The sequence below is a fragment of the Ambystoma mexicanum genome, chromosome 3p, assembly GCF_040938575.1.
Source record: "Ambystoma mexicanum isolate Mex_15411 chromosome 3p, UKY_AmexF1_1, whole genome shotgun sequence".
NCBI classification, from domain to species: domain Eukaryota; kingdom Metazoa; phylum Chordata; class Amphibia; order Caudata; family Ambystomatidae; genus Ambystoma; species Ambystoma mexicanum.
The window spans coordinates 1123628408-1123644912 of record NC_090925.1 but is presented as its reverse complement, the minus strand read 5'-3'; the positions used below and the strand labels follow the sequence as shown (position 1 = coordinate 1123644912).

The 16505-nt window shown below is 49.9% G+C and overlaps 1 protein-coding gene across 5 annotated transcripts in view; it reads left to right on the top strand.

Moving 5' to 3' along the window:
- RAD50 (RAD50 double strand break repair protein) overlaps nucleotides 1-16505 on the top strand; it is a 1278308-nt gene that overhangs the window by 946455 nt on the left and 315348 nt on the right. For all 5 annotated transcript variants that reach the window (XM_069652502.1, XM_069652503.1, XM_069652505.1 and 2 more), the window contains one exon: nucleotides 7284-7394. In XM_069652502.1, coding sequence (XP_069508603.1) covers nucleotides 7284-7394 — 111 coding nt within the window. The remainder of the gene's footprint in view (nucleotides 1-7283; nucleotides 7395-16505) is intronic.

The window sequence follows — 16505 nt, the reverse complement described above, 5'->3', positions numbered from 1 at the left end:
CAATGGGAATCTGGGCTAGGGTTAACGCTATTAAAATGACTCTTTTACCTAAGGTGCTTTGTGTTGCATCCTTGCCTTTGAGGTTTTCTAAGAAGGTGCTTGCTAGAATTGACAGGATTTTCCAAAACATTCTGTGGGGGGATAAGAAGAAGCCTAAGATTCCGAGGTTTATTCTGATGCGTAGTACTAAATGTGGGGGTTTTGGGTATCCAGATTTGGAACATTACTATAAAGGGTTTATTTTGAAAAAGGCAGCAAATTATTTTTCAGGGGATAATGGGCTGGAGCCAGTTTGAGTGCTGATTGAAAGATATAAGTTAAATGGTTTTCCGTTACATGCTGTTGCCTCAATGGATCGTATACCTGGGAAGGGAAGTAGATTACCAACTATTACTGTGTCTAAAGAAGTCTTGATGTGGTGGTTGGGTCTTTTTCAGGGGAATTTGTACTTGCACTATGGTGCCTCTATTTGGCTGAACCCGAGTTTGCAAATAGCCAATAAACCCTTGTGTTGGAGGAGTTGGGTCTTGAGAGGGATCTTGTGTATCAGGGATGTGGTACGAGATGGTACAATTTTATCATTCGAGGAGCTGCAGAGGACATTTCATTTGGCGAGGAGGGAACTTAATAGGTTTGTGCAGTTGAAAACGCTGCTGAGTGAAAGATTGGCTATGTTGGCCGGACCGTTGGAAGAGTTATCGACGGGTGGTCAGATTCTTAAGTCATTTCCACGGATGGTATGCACTTATACTAGCTTGATGCCGGTATGTTCCAAGGATGTTGATGCTGGGGGAAAGCTTTGGAGAAGTGGAGGCAGGAGTTAGAAGGAGTGGAAACTCATGTGGGGCGTAGGATATAGAAGTAAGTTGGATTTTAAGTTGCGACTGATTCATCTGAAAGTATTGGGCCATCTGTATTGGACTCCGTTGCGTATGTATAAACTGGGACTGGCTGGTGATGATTTGTGCTGGGGATGTGGAAAAGAACAGGGAACGTTGATTCATATGTTGTGGGTTTGCTCTCGGGTGTTGGATTTCTGGGTGGGTATGTTAGATAGGCTGGATGCGATCTTGTCTATCTGTTTTCCTAGGATGCCGCTGCAGGTGTTTCTTTTATCGGGTAGAGGTCGCTGTGCGGTGGCTCGTCGGTATGGTCAATGGGTTGATAAAGCTCTTGTTGTTGCAGTGAAACAAGTATTTATGGTGTGGAAAACGAGGAAGAAGCCTAGAGTAGAGAATTGATTAATGATTTGTTAGTACTATCGAACTATGAACGGGTGATGTTTATGAGACAGGGGAAAGAGGATAAATATCAAGCCCTTTGGAAAGCATTTAATGACTTATATGGTGCCTGTGTATCGGAGGATTAGCAACCCTGACTGGGCCCGGCTGCCAGGTTCTGTATATGCACCTTTCTTGAGAGTTTCCTCAGTCTTGTACTGCTTTCATTTACTTACCTATGTATTATTGAGTGTTGAGTTCAATGCTTTGGTAAGCTTTTGGTAAAATGTATACTGATTGTTTGAGAAACTGCTAAATAAATAAAAAAAATTTAAAAAAGAAAAGACAAGAGAAAATAAGGGAGGAGTTTAAGAGTTTAGTTGCATTGAAGGTGAGGAAGGAACAGATTTTACGCATGTTGAAGAGGTGGTAGCGACAGGCGCGAGAGCTAAAAGAAATGTGGAGGGTAAAGGAGAAGGAGGAGTCAAAGTGGAGGCCTAGATTGCGAGCGTGGGCAGAGATGGGAAGATTAGAAGGGGGACACTGAATGAAAGAAGGGGCAGATGGAGGGAGGAGTGTGTTAGAGGGAAATAATAGGACTTCAGTCTTGTCAGTGTTGAGGGAGAGAAAGTGGGATGACATCCAGTTTTTGATAGCAGTAAGACAAGAGGAATTAAGGTGGAGGTCAGTAGTGAAGGAAGAGAAGGAGAGGAAAAGCTGGGTGTCATCAGCGTAGAAATGGTGAGAAATACCGAAGGAAGAGATGATGGTGGCAAAAAGGGAGGTGTAAAGTGAGAATAGGAAAGGGCGAAGAACACAGCCTTGGGGAACACTGTAGTCCAAGGGAAGAGTAGAGGAGGTGCGACCGCCCCAAGAAACAGCGAAAGAACGATTGGAGAGATAAGAGGAGAGCCAGGTGAGAACAGAGCCTTTGATGCCAAAGGAAGAAAGTGTTGAGGAGTAAGGTGTGATTAACTGTGTCAAAGGCCGCAGAGAGGTAAAGGAGGACGAGGACAGAGGATTGCTTAGAGTAGCGAGCGGTGAGAAGGGAATTGAGAACATATGTGAGAGCAGTTTCAGTGGAGTGTTTAGGGCGGAATCCAGATTGAGAAGGGGGAAGAAGAGGGAGATTGGTTACGAAAACTGATAGTTGGGAATAGACTAGGTGTTCAAGAAGCTTAGAGAGGAATGGAAGAAGTGAAATTGGACGAACGTTGGATACTAGAAGGCGGTTGGCAGAGGGCTTCGTCAAGATAGGGATGATGGTGGCGTGTTTGAAAGCTGAAGGGAAGGTGGCAGAGGAGAGACAGATATTGAAGAAGGTGGTTAAGTAGGAAATAAGCAGAGGGTAGATCTTGAGAATAAGGGGGGGTCTGAAGGGGATCAGAGGGGGCAGCAGTAGGATGAGTTTTGGACAGGAGGAGGGAGACTTCAAAAGTAATGATAGGAGAGAAGTCAGACATGCAAGCGGACGGAGAGGTAGGAGGAGGGGGAGGGAGGGAATAGGAAGAGGAGCGGAGAATGTTTTGGCGTAGAGAGAGTATTGTGGAGGAGAAAGAGTTGGCAAAGTCAGAAGGAGAGGGAGAAGAGGTAACTGAGAGGTCCGGAGAAGGCAGGGAGGGAAGACGAGAAAGGGCCTGAAAGATGCGATGACGGTGAGAGGCGTGTGATTGAAGAAGGTTAGAGAAGTAGGAACATTGAGCAGAGCTGAAGCAAGTGTCATAAAGAGAGTGGTATGAGAAGTAGGTTTGATTGGAAAGAGAGCGGAATTTGAGCCAGCGCGGCTTAAGGCGACAGATGAGACGACGCATGGACAGAAGGTGAGGGGATAGCCAGGGTTGAGAAGGTTTGCGGGAAGGGTGGAAAGAGGAGAGGGGGTAAAGTTGATCGAGGCTGGATTAGATAGAAGAGGAAAGAACGGACAAAGCTTCATTAGCCGAGAGAGAGGAGAAATCGGGAAAGGGGGCAGGGAGGAAGAGCAGGAATCAAAAAAGAGAGAAGGACTAAAGTTACAGAGATCCCGTCGAGAGAAGGAAAAGGGGGGAGATGAGGGAGTGGAAGGAGAGTGGGGGTAAGGGTGAAGGAGAGTAAAGAATGATCAGAGAGATTGTTGGGGAAGGGTAGAGACTGGAGAGGGGGAGTAAGTAGAGATAAAGATGATGTCAAGAGTGGAGCCAGAAGAGTGGGTAGGAGAGGTAGGAAGGGTGAGAAGAGGTAAGAGTCAAGGGTGGAAAGAAGAGGGGAAGATTGATGGGAAATAGTGAGGTGAAGGTTGAAGTCCCTGAGTACAGTGAGGGGAGAGTGGGAGGGGGAGATTAGAGAGAGGAGGTGTTCAAAGTCACTGTGGAACGAGGAGAGGGGACCAGGGGGGTCTATAGATGATTAGAAAAGAGATAGCATGGGGAGAAGTAAAGGATTTGAACAGGTATTCAAAGGAAGGGAAGGTAGGAAGAGGTGTAGTAGAGTGGGAGGAAAGACATTTAGATTGGTAGAGAAGACCAATGCCACCACCACGACCAGAAGGACGGGAGACATGAGAAAAGGGGGAGGAGGAGGTAGTGAGGGAAGCGGGTACAGTAGAGTTGTGAGGGGGATCCAGGTTTCAGTAATACAGAGAAAATGAAGGTTAAGTCGAAAGAACATGTCCAGAACAGCTGCAGTTTTATTTCAGAGGGATCTAGCGTTCCAGAAGGCAATATTTATGAGACTGGAGGGGCAGACGATAGGGGGGTAAATGAGATTAGGTCGAGGAGGGAGGGAAGGAGGTAGAAGGGTTGAGTAGGGGGAGAGGTTGCGCGCAGGGATGGTCAAAACCAATTGTGAACGCATGGCCCAAGTGAGAACGGCCTTTGAATAAGGGAGGGGTATGGATCTGGACGTAGCGAGTGGAATAGGCCGGCACCTTTTCAAAGGAGACATAGATATGTTGATTGAAGGGACAAGGTCTTCAGAGGGGAGTATGGGGACACCGGGTCTGGGGTGGCCATGTGACCAACGGTCCGCAAGCGAAGGACCACTTTGAGCTGTACATGGTTTTCGGCACCTTGTGCTTTTACTTCCACCCATCCCCATGGCTAGCACATGGCCCAAGTGAGAACTGCCTTTGATAGGGATGGGGATGGATCTGGATTTAGCAAGTTGAATAGTCCCAGCACCTTGTCAAATGACATACAGATATGTTGATTGCACGGATGGGATCTTCATAGGGGAGAATGGAGCACTAGGTCTTAGGTGGACAAGTGGCTATAGACGCAAGAACACATTGAGTTGTACATTTACTTGCGCTCTGGTGTACCTTCTGGCTCAAACCCCAAACGAAAAGTAATGGCAAAATGATAACAGTGCATTGATAAGGGAGAGGTGTTTGGATATATTATGATTGAGTGTGATTTAGTTGATCTTGCTGGTATAGCATACCATTTTTATTAGTAGACTTGGTGGTGTTGGTGACTTGGACAAACACTTTCCTTCACTTGTCATATTACTTAATTGCTTTTATTTCCCATGACACCCAAAGTGTGAGGATTGTTATTTAATAAAATACTTGTGTATTCCTAAATACAATCTAATGAAATTTAGAGTCCTTGAAACAAAGAAATAACATGTGAAGAAATAATAATAGTAAGATATGGACCCCCCCTTATAATACAACTACTGAGTAATTGGTATTGTGACTTTAGGGTGTGTGCCTTGTTGTATCTTGTTTTTCGTACATATGAGAAAAACGTGAAAGTCGTTAGGAAAACTAAAAACTTGAAATGAAATACACTTACTTGAAATAATTAGAAAGTAAACAATTCCAAGTTATTAGAGACACATTGTTTATTGAAAGTAACATATTTAAAAAAAAAACTGGATTATTGAAAACATGAAGGTATATACAAGCTACAAATTATACTGATCTGGTAGTGATACTGTGCAAAAATCCAGTGTATTCTTCAGAGGCACTGGGCTATTCTTCACAGATGACTCGAACGACATAGGCAGGTATGACCCGTTGAACACAGAATCCCAGTCTTCCATGAATCTACCAGGTAAACGCTAGATAGGCCATAAGCCTGTTCCATATCTATAAAAGATAGAGAAATAGTGTTGTTGAATTAATAGAATAATTGCATTTATCTTTTTTGTCTTATCTTTGAAAAAATAAGGCATAGATAGGAATTCAGGAAAATACTTGGTGTAAAGGAGTCATGGCACACTATTTTTTAAATGAAGAGATTACATACTTTGGATCAAATGAAAAATAGGAAGATCATTTGGTCATAAGCAATTTTGTTGACTCTCAAAATAGAAGATGGATTTGTTTAGCCCGAACAAAGAATTCTACATTTTTAAATATATCAAAATGTATATCATGAGTGAATCCATGATAAGGTTGGCATGGATAAAACGGATAGAGAAAATAATTACTCCTTACTAGGAGCATGAGGGCGAACAGTTGCTATAAGTTTGTGCCTCTGCACCATAAGCATTTTCAACACTAATCATATAAGGCAGGATATCGTGATGTATTGCTGCTGGGTCACACATAGTGGTGGAAGTTTTCTTCGGCTATGTAGGCCAAGCAGCTAGAGTTTCCTCTGCAACAACTGTTCTCCACCATAGTTGGAATTACCTCATATAGATGTCCAAGAAAAAAGGTGGGAGTACCCCATAATTCACTGACACCTGGGGTTAATAGAATCATTACTGCATATCGAGGGCACCTACACCAAGTGGGAAACGTCTTCTATGCGATGAAGATCAGGATCCTGCAACCGATCGTCACCACTTTAACTCGATGCACCATTTCTTTGGCGACTTTCTCTCAAAGCATTTCCTCCTCCTATATACTCAAGCTCTTAAAGGTATGGTTGAATTAATGCCATAATTATGGAGGATTGAAGAAGTAGAAAATCAACAGTGATAACTATTTTTTTTGTTGTAATTTGGATAAAATAATGCATTGATGTTTTATTTTAAAGTGGCATGTATGAGAACATTATGAGAAGAAACAGACATGTTATAAAAACCCATAGTGCAAAGACAACAGCAATAGGCCTGATGTTGGAAATGTCTTATTAGCACATGAAAAACTCAACAGATGTGAATGTACAATTTAAATCTTGTTTAGCAAAGACATTTATCAATGATATAATAATTATTGAAAGTCAAAGCGCTTGTGGAGAAAAGTCATTAGAGCTAGTGTAAGTACCTTTTTCGGATCTATTCGTCATAGTTGTTATGTAGCTGAACAGAGAAAAAAGGAGTCGAGCAGGGTCTGAATGAAATAGACTGGCAAGCAGGATAAACTCTAGTGTTTTCTGATGAGAAAGGGTTTGTTGATATTTATAGAGTAAAGAGGTGTCTTGGAATTTCCATGGAGACCCATCAATAGATTGCACACACAAAATGCACTGGCGTGGGGACAAGGGGCGTAAGCTTAAAGTTAGCATCTGCTGATGTCAACTTGCGGGGCATGTGTTATGAATTACTGCTGCCAGGGCACTTGACTTAGGGTGATTGATCAACTGATAAGATTATCATAAAATGGAGGTTTAGAACCTTTGCGGTTTGCAGGTCTAAATGTCAGAAAATCAAAGGTAAGATGTATTGGAAAATAAATGTGACTGACCGATTTATGCTAATAAATACAGGCCCTATCAATTGGACCAATAAAATTCCTGCGAGAACATCTTGAGGTAGGAGGAAGCAAGGTAGGTTTAGAGCTCTTTATTCCATTTAGCACAACCTGTAGAGTTAGGTTAAGCTTTTTGAGACGAGGAACACCCGCTGGCCACCTGATTCACTGCAGCTCAGCCCCCAAATGAGACATCACACAGAACACTCATTCAAAAAAACTCATCTTCTCTGAGCTGACAGGCACTCATCATTCACCAACATTCTATCACTGTAAAATGGAGCCAGCAGAACATGCAGATGTGACCCAACAGTAGAGAATGTTTTGTGAAAATGAATCTAAATTGACTTCTCATGTTAAACTTTATAAATAATATAATTTGATTCTCAATTCAAAGTAACTAGCAATTAACTGCATGTCTTTAACCCCCGAATCATTAGGATGCTAAAGACCAGGTGTCTCCTTTGGAAACAACTTTAGAAAAACTCAAGAACGAAAAACTGGACTTGATAGAGAAGAAAAACACAAGCAACAAAGCCATGCAGGAAAAGGTGAGTACAAAGAATTTCTTGCACAAGTATCAGTCGATGATTAAGGCTATTCACAACGGTCATGTGACATTGCTAATCTTGAATGCCTTTTTCTCTGTGTTACCCCAGAGGTAGAAGGGGGTGTTCCACGCCTGGAAAATTGCATTCATATTCACAAGTGGGATGTTCTTTTCTATGCATAAAAAGCCATACCTTCCCCTTCACATTTGTGGCCCAGGCATTGAGGGGGAGGTACAGTGCATCTGATACGATAAGTCATTTATAACGCACCTGTACACGTGTGTTTCTAGGTGCGACAAGACAAGGGAGGGTACAGAGGAAGGACAAAACAAACAATCTTACTAGGCCTTGTGTCATTCAGATCATGCAAGTGCAGGTAACGCAAAGTGCAGGGGAAGGGAACGGGTGAAGTACAATCAGGGCAGCATTGCTCTGAGTAAGTGCAGGGCGGCTCTGGGTTAGTTCAAGGAGGGGGAGGACTGTACTTGTTACAGTTACAGCCCCAAGAGCACGACAGGCCCGCAGGCATTGCGGGGGAGACTGGTCAAAGAGGAGCCATGTATCCAGGTAGACTCTGAGGGTAACCAAGCAACCTGTTGGCGCAGCAGACAGGTAGGTTAGCAGGGGAGGGAGGGAGAGAAAGCAGAGGAGAAAAGAAAGGGTGTGAGCTGCTTCCAGAACTTCAGGTGGTCCAGCTCAAGTTTGAGAGGAGCAGGGAGGCCGTTCCAGAGGAAGGTACCTGCAGAGGAAAGTGATCTAACCCCTACTCTCTGCATGGAGAAGAGTCTGACCCTCAGAGAATTGGAGGCAGTGGAGCGAAGGGCTTGAGAAAGCAGGTATTTAGGAAGAGAGTGTTTGTTGTATTGCAGGCCCCGGCCCCAGAAAGCCTTGTGCATGGTGCAGGGGGTCTTGAACTTGATACTTGCAGCCACCGGGAGACTGTGGGGAGATTTCAGGGCTGGATAGATACGGTCCCTGGGCTTCAGGCCAAGGATAAGTCTTGTGGTCCTGTTCTGGATTAGTTGCAGAGGGCAGAGAGTAGAGGAAGGCAGATTGAGAAAGCAGTTGTTACAGTAGTCCAGCCTAGAGTGAACCAGGGCTCCAGAGACAATGAGCTGCTGGGGTAAAGTGAGAAATGGAAAAGTACCTCTGAGGAGGTGCAGCTGGTAATGGGCCTTCTTGGAAAGGTCAATGATGTGAAGAGAGAAGGAGAGAGTGGAGTCGAAGATGACACCAAGGTCTTTTGCCTCACGGGAATGCGAAGGAAGAGGGCCCTAGTAGGGCGGCCAGAGTGAGAGGGGGAAAGCGGGAGAAGATGTCCTGATGAGAAGGATCTCCGTCTTACTGCCATTAAGGCAGAAATTGTTGGAGGTGCACCAACCCTGAATCACGGATAGACAGTCTGGAATATGCGAGAGAGGAGAGGAGGCTGTTGGGAGCCTGAAAGAGAGCTCTGTGTCATCCACATAACACTGAAAGTTAGAGCAGAAGGTAGAAATTAGGTGGGACAAAGGGGCAACGTAGAGATTGAAGAGTCAAGGTGAGAGAATGGATGGATTATTTATGAAGTTTTATTTTCATATTACGCTTTACTCTGACCATGAGTGGTGTGTATGCCAATGATCTGACTGCTTTGCTCCGTACTTATGGAATACTGTCCTTATGAAAAGGATGGGATTGTCGGATAATGCAGGGCCTCCTAACAATTGAAAAAACATTGTGCCATAGTATAGGCCTTAACCAACAGTACTTCTCTCTGGCAGATAGGGCAGGAGAAACGGGAGAAGCTCTGTGGCTTCAACTCCCTAAGTCTTTCTTTTTGTCGCTCATCTATGCTCTACGAAGAGGGTTTAAATTGCAACTTCATGCCCAGAAGCTTCATCCTTATGTCTGTGTCTAGATGCTTTTTGGCCGAAATGGGCCTTAGGCTACACACTCTAAAGTTAGGCTCTTCCATTGTATCTGTACCACTTGCCACAGGTCATCCTCAGTGTGTCTGACTCCCCCTGGTCCCCTTTTCTTTCAGTCAATAACTTTATTTCGGCCATAAGGCCATAAAAGGGCATCCTAATACATACAATTAGCAGTAAAGAAAAAGAACAAAGTATCAAACAATACATCCCTCCATGATGTGATATAGCATTTACAATAGCCCCAGGCTCCCACTAATAGCTTCCGAGCCTGTTGTTCAGTTATGTTTTCACAAATTAAAGGTCTGCATGCCCCTTCCCTGCTTCAGTTACCAGGGTCCTATTCCCCAATAGTATTGCAATGGCACACGATACTAAGACCTGATTTCGGAGGGATGGTCAGGGTAGTGATGTATATGGGCGGGGGGGCTAATTACTAACCTGCTGTTGGGTACTGGGCAGTGTCTCAAGTTGATACCCAGAATGCCATTGGCCACTCTTTGGTTTCTGATTCTATCCGGAGAAGATCATAAGCACTTTCCCCCTGGTGGTGCATTCTAGTGCAGTTTAGAGTGTCCTCCTGTGATACAAATACGCAACCATGTGCAGTACGGAACCAGTGTGTGCATTTGTTTAAAAGCGCTTCCTTGGAATGTATTTGGTTGGGGGACAGGATGGGGACATTGTGCAGAAATGCAATGCCCCTCTTAGGGCCCTCACTCACCTTTAGTACTCGCTGCATGATCTACCAGCCTGGGTGTAGGCCACTGGGGCAATTGTGCAGCTTGTTTCTGTGATCTTAAGTTAGGCACATACCGGGCAACCTTATTAGCCAAAGTGTTGTTAGAACCAGCATTTCTCCAGCATGGGGTCTGGCATGGATTCACATGCTCATGAATATTCCCCGTCGTCAGGCTGGGAATCCTCGGTAAAGAAAAAACCAGTATCAGTTTCGTTTCTGATCTGTCTTTCGTAGTAATAACCAATCACTGGTCTCTGCGTCATACTGACCACAGCCAATGACTGCCCTCTACCCAAGCACCGCCTCTGGCAGCCATCTTCAGATTTTTACCGCACGTTCATGTGTTGGGATCCTCGTGCTATTGCTCTCGAGCGTTAGTGCTATTTTTTCACGTTTTTTCTCTAAAAACTTCTTGTTTTCGGTCAAAAGAGCCTCAAGCTCCACCGACTCTCCATCCGATCAACGGGGACCCGTGTCGGATTCGTCTGCGCCCCTCAAGGGTGAAGATTTCGTCGAGCTACGCTTTTGGAGGACTCCAGAAGTTTCTCAGGCCCGGACATGGCCCAGGAGAAGGGATGCTCGACGCCCGGAAAGCTGTTCAGGGTCTGCCCTGGATGCCAGCTGCAGAACGTCTTTAAGGAGGACGAACACTCCTTTTGTCTCTACTGCTTACATGAGGACAAGACGCACGTGGAGAAGGACTGTGCGTTTTGCGGCAACATGTCGGAGCGGACCATGAAAGACCGCCATCAACGTCTCGCCAACTGGCTGGAAGGGAAGAGCCCGTCAGGCGAGAAGAAGAAGAAGAAATCCGAGCGGTCTTCTAAGACCTTTGAGGACGCCCCGGCGACGGGGGTCCAACACAAGGCAAAGCACCGCGAGTCTGCTGGCACCGGGAGCGCCGAACGGTCGGGCTCTACGGGCGCCAGGCAGGGCGCACCCTCCCCGGCACCATCAACCACGAGCCAACGCTCTGGGTCGGGTAAGAGGAAGGCCGAGCACCCGGCGAAGCTCCTGGAGAGGCCCCGGTCGAGCTCGAAGGCCCCATCGGAGGGGGAGCGAGGCAGTGTCCCCCCCCTCAAGGATAAGGCGGTGAGCGCACCTAAGGTGGTGAAGGCCTTAATCCATCCGGCCAAGCCCTCTATCGAAACTGTCGCGGCGGCCCTGGCTCAGCCTGTGGGGGCTACACCAGTGGTGGCGACCTCGGGGCTCAGAGTCTCCCTGCCACCTCGGAGGGAGTCCTCTTTTGTGCCCATCGATAGTGCCCCCGTGAAATCCCCCGTGGGGAAGAAAAAGGGGGGGCAGGGCGTCGTCGTAGATTCGGCTTCAACCTCGGAGGAGGAGCTGGTCGAAGTCTTAAGCCACGGCCTCGGCGTGGAAGAAGACCGGCCCGTCGGGATGGATCCCGACGCAGGCGACGACGACGACATCGAGGGTACCGACGGGGCCCCTGATCGCCCGTCGGATTCCCCTCTGCCAGCGCTGCGGGACAGCTCGGCGGCCATTTTGTTGGCTATACAGTCCTTATGCTCAGAAATAAGGACGAAACTACCGTTGCCGACGGAACCTCTCCCGGGACCCAGAACCGCGAGGGGATGATACGGGGACTGACACGGCAGCGACGGGTACGGACGACGAGGTATACGACGAGGATGTACCGTCGTCGCCTCCCACCAGGGCTTCTCCGCCCGACGAGATTGGATCGTTCCACTCCGTGATCACCAGGGCATCCAAGCTTTTCCAACTCTGCCCTGAGGAGAAGAAGAAGGAAGGTTTCCTTTATCAGCGGCGCGAGGCCAAGAGGAAGACGGTCCTCTCAGTGCCTCTATTGGACGACATTTGGGATTTGGGCCTCACCCTCCCTTCCACGACGCCAGCTAGAAGGGACCGGTATGAGAAGAAGTACCGGGTCCCGGACACGGCCCCCCTGTGCCTCCGGGCGCAGCCTACCCCGGACTCCGTCGTCTCCGCGGCGGCCAGGAAAAAAGCGGGGGGGGGTGCGGTTTCCTCCACATCGACTTCCCCACCGGACGGTGAGGGAAAGAAATTGGACGCTATGGGACGCAGAGTCATCTCGTCTGCGGCGATGACGATTAAAGCGGCCAACGCCTTGGCTATCGTGGCCCGCTACGACAGGGAGCTCTGGTACAAACTGGCTCCCCTACTGGACTTCTTGCCGGACAACAAGAGGGCAGAGGCCCTGGAGATCCTGCAGGAAGGTGAGGTGGCTTCGGACCACGCCATTACCGTTGCGACGGACATCGCCGACACCGGGTTCCGCCAGTTGGGCAACGGCGTTTGCCTTAGGCGGCGTGGATGGCTCAAGGCTACGGGCTTCCGTCAAGACGTTCAGACCAGAGTCCTGGACATGCCCTTCGATGGGAACAACCTGTTTGGGAAAACAGTGGACGATTCCCTTCAGGCCATTAAAGCGGACACCGAGACGGCCCGGGCCCTTGGAGTCCTGCAACAACGACGGACGCCCTTTCGGAGCAGCGGAGGCAAGGGCGCCTCCAAAAGTTCAGGCGGCGGTTTCTCCACCGACCGTCAAGCGGCCCGCTCGTCAGCTCAGGAGGCCTACAGAGGACGAGGCAAGTCTGGCGGACCCCGCCGTCGTCGCCAAGGAGGTCAAGGCGGCAAAGCCTCGTCGAAGCAGGATTGAACCGACCGTGGGGTCGGGCCCCCACCGAAGCACCCCGGTGGGAGGCCGGCTGGCGAGATTCGTCAGCGTGTGGGAGTCCATCTCCACCGACCGTTGGGTGCTGGACGCCTTGGCCCGGGGCCACGCGCTCGAATTTCAAAGAAGGTGTCCGCGCGTCCCCCCCGTGGCCAGGAAAGAACTTCACGTCCCTCAACTTCTCCTGGAGGTAAAGGCGATGCTGAGGAAGGGCGCCATCGAACTCGTCCCAAAGAGACTTCGGGGCTCCGGAGTTTACTCGAGATACTTCCTCGTGAAGAAGAAGACGGGGGGATGGCGCCCCATCCTGGACCTGCGACGTCTGAACAAGTTCATCAAGGCGCAAAAGTTCCGGATGGTCACCCTCCAGCACGTCCTGGGTCAGCTGGAGGAAGGAGACTTCCTGTCGTCGTTGGATTTGGAGGATGCCTACTTCCATATTCCCATCCTAAAGGGGCACCGAAAATTCCTCAGGTTTGTGGTCCAAGGGCGTCACTACCAGTTCAAAGCCCTCCCCTTCGGACTACGGTCGGCCCCCAGGGTATTCACCAAGTGCCTTGCACCGGTGGCGGCGCAGCTGCGCCGCGAGGGGATCCACGTCTACCCCTACCTGGACGACTGGCTCATCCGAGCCAAGTCGAGGGAGCTCGCCCTGGATCACACGGCAAGGACCGTCCGGCTTCTCACGGACCTGGGATTCCCCGTGAACTACGCCAAGTCTCACCTGGTACCCGCGCAAAACGCACTGTTTCTGGGAGCGAAGCTCGACACAGTGTCTCCTCTGGCCTCCCCGTCGGAGGAAAGGACCAGGTCCATCCTGGGCAAGGTACAGCGGATGTTGGTTTCCGACGCGGCCAAGGTGAGGTCCATCAAGTCCCTCCTCGGAATGATGTCTTCCTGCATCTACCTCATTCCCATGTGCAGGCTCCGGATGCGCCCGTTGCAGGAGTTCCTGGACGCGCGCTGGATCCAAACGACGGGCAGCTTCGAGGAGAGGATCACACTCGACGAGAGTTTCCGCCGAGCGGTCCGGTGGTGGGGCAACCGCACGCATCTGACGGCGGGCATGGACTTCCAGACTCCAGACCACCAGGAGACACTGACCACCGATGCCTCCCTGGAAGGGTGGGGAGCGCACACCGAAAATCTGCACGCGAGAGGCCTTTGGCTCCCGACGGAGAAGTCCCTCCATATCAACGTCCTGGAGCTCCGTGCAGTGTTCTGGGCCCTCAGGTCCTTCCTTCCGTCCCTCAAGGGCAAGGTGGTGAGGATCTTCACCGACAACACCACCACCATGTTTTACATCAGGAAACAGGGCGGAACCAGGTCCCCAGCGCTGTCCAAGGAGGCGCAGGACCTGTGGCATTGGGCCGTCGCCCAAAGGATGTTTCTGGTGCCGTTTCATCTGGCAGGGATAAAAAACACCATCGCCGACTCACTCAGCAGGGAGCTGCGCTCGTGCCACGAGTGGGAACTATGGCAGGATCTAGTGGATCGCCTCTTCCGACGGTGGGGCACACCCCAGATCGACCTGTTCGCGACGGCGACGAACTCCAAGTGCCGGAGGTTCGCCAGCAGGTTTCCCCAGGCGAGGAGCATGGGCGATGCCTTCTCGTTCCCCTGGGAGGGCCTGTTCCTCTACGCGTTCCCTCCTTTGCCACTGCTAATCCGGCTCGTCAACCAGCTCAAGAGGTCACGGTGCAGGATGATCCTCGTCGCACCTGCGTGGCCGAGGCAGATATGGTTCCCGGACCTTCTGGACTTGTCAGCGTCCCCGCCAAGCAAGCTGCCGGTGGACGCGGATCTTCTCTCCAGGGAAGGAGGCGCCATCCTCCACCACAACCCGAAATCGCTGAACTTGCAGGCCTGGCTCCTGCAGCGCTAGAGTTTGGAGGATACGACATACCGGCCGACTGCAGAGAGGTTCTTGCAAAGGCCAGGGCGTCCTCGACTCTTAAATGCTACGGACACAAATGGAAGAGGTTCTCTGTCTGGTGCCACGCACAGAAGATTAACCCTCTATGGATTACGGCTCCCCAGGTACTGCCGTACCTGCTGACGCTGGCCAAAGCTGGACTGGCACACGCGTCCATCAAGATTCATCTTGCTGCGATCTCCCGATACACCAGAACCACGGGCCGGACGTCCTTGTGGTCTCATCGTCTGGTGAAAGAGTTCATGAAGGGACTGTTCAGATCGTTCCCGCCGGTGAAGGCTCCGGCCCCGGCGTGGGAGCTCAACGTGGTGCTGGCCAAGCTCATGGGACCTCCGTTCGAGCCTCTGCACTCGGCCCCGTTGAAGTTTCTGTCGTGGAAAACAGCGTTTCTTGTGGCCATCACCTCCGCATGACGGGTGGGAGAGATCCAGGCCCTTTCATGCAAGGCCCCGTACTTGACTTTTCACGACACGAGGGTAGTGCTCAGGACGCACCCCTCCTTCATGCCCAAGGTACCGTCGGACTTCCATCTCAACGAACCCTTGGTGTTGCCTGTGTTCTTCCCGTCGCCTTCGTCGCCGGCTGAGAGGACTTTGCACTCGCTGGATGTGGCTAGAGCGCTGAAGTTCTACGTGGACCGCACGAAGTGTTTTCGGAAGACGTCACAACTCTTTGTGAACTTTGGACCTGTCAATCAGGGGAAGGCTCTCTCGAAGGCTTCCATTTCCAGATGGCTCTCCGGCTGTATCATGTACTGTCATCGGTTGGCAAACCGACCGCTGCCTGGCCGTCCGAGAGCCCATTCCACCAGAGCGATCGCAGCTACCACGGCGTTCCTTTCTGGTGTGCCCCTGCTGGACATATGCAGGGCTGCTACGTGGAGGTCGACGCACACCTTCACGAAATTCTACTGCGTCGATCGGGATTCCAGGGAGGAGTCGAGGGTCGGCCAAGCAGTGCTGCGCAACCTGTTCGCCTGAGGTGAGCCTGGTGAGGAGGTAAGATGCTTAATGTTGAGTTTGATGTACTGCTTAATGTTGAGCCGTTGCCACCTCCCGTGGTTGTGCATGGGTGTACTGCTATGTATTCTTTATTCATGAGCATGTGAATCCATGCCAGACCCCATGCTGGAGAAGGAACAAGTTACTTACCTGTAACTGTTGTTCTCCAGCATGGGTCTGGCATGGATTCACATGCGAACCCTCCCGCCTACCCCTCTGCGGCTCTTCACTTGGTCATACTGCCGCTTCACGTGCTTCCAAATCTGAAGATGGCTGCCAGAGGCGGTGCTTGGGTAGAGGGCAGTCATTGGCTGTGGTCAGTATGACGCAGAGACCAGTGATTGGTTATTACTACGAAAGACAGATCAGAAACGAAACTGATACTGGTTTTTTCTTTACCGAGGATTCCCAGCCTGACGACGGGGAATATTCATGAGCATGTGAATCCATGCCAGACCCATGCTGGAGAACAACAGTTACAGGTAAGTAACTTGTTCCTTCCTTGCCTCGAGGGGGGTGCTTAGGACGCACCCCTCCTTTATGCCCAAGGTGCCGTCGGACTTCCATTTTAACGAGCCCTTGGTGTTACCTGTTTTCTTCCCGTCTCCTTCGTCGCCGGCCGAGAGGACTTTGCACTTGCTGGATGTGGCTAGAGCGCTGAAGTTCTACGTGGAGCGCACAAAGAGTTCCGGAGGACATCACAGCTGTTCGTGAACTTTGGACCTGTGAATCAAGGGAAGGCTCTCACGAAGTCTTCTATTTGCAGATGGCTCTCCGACTGCATCATGCACTGTCACCGATTGGCTAACCGACCGCTGCCAGGCCGCCTGAGAGCCCATTCGACC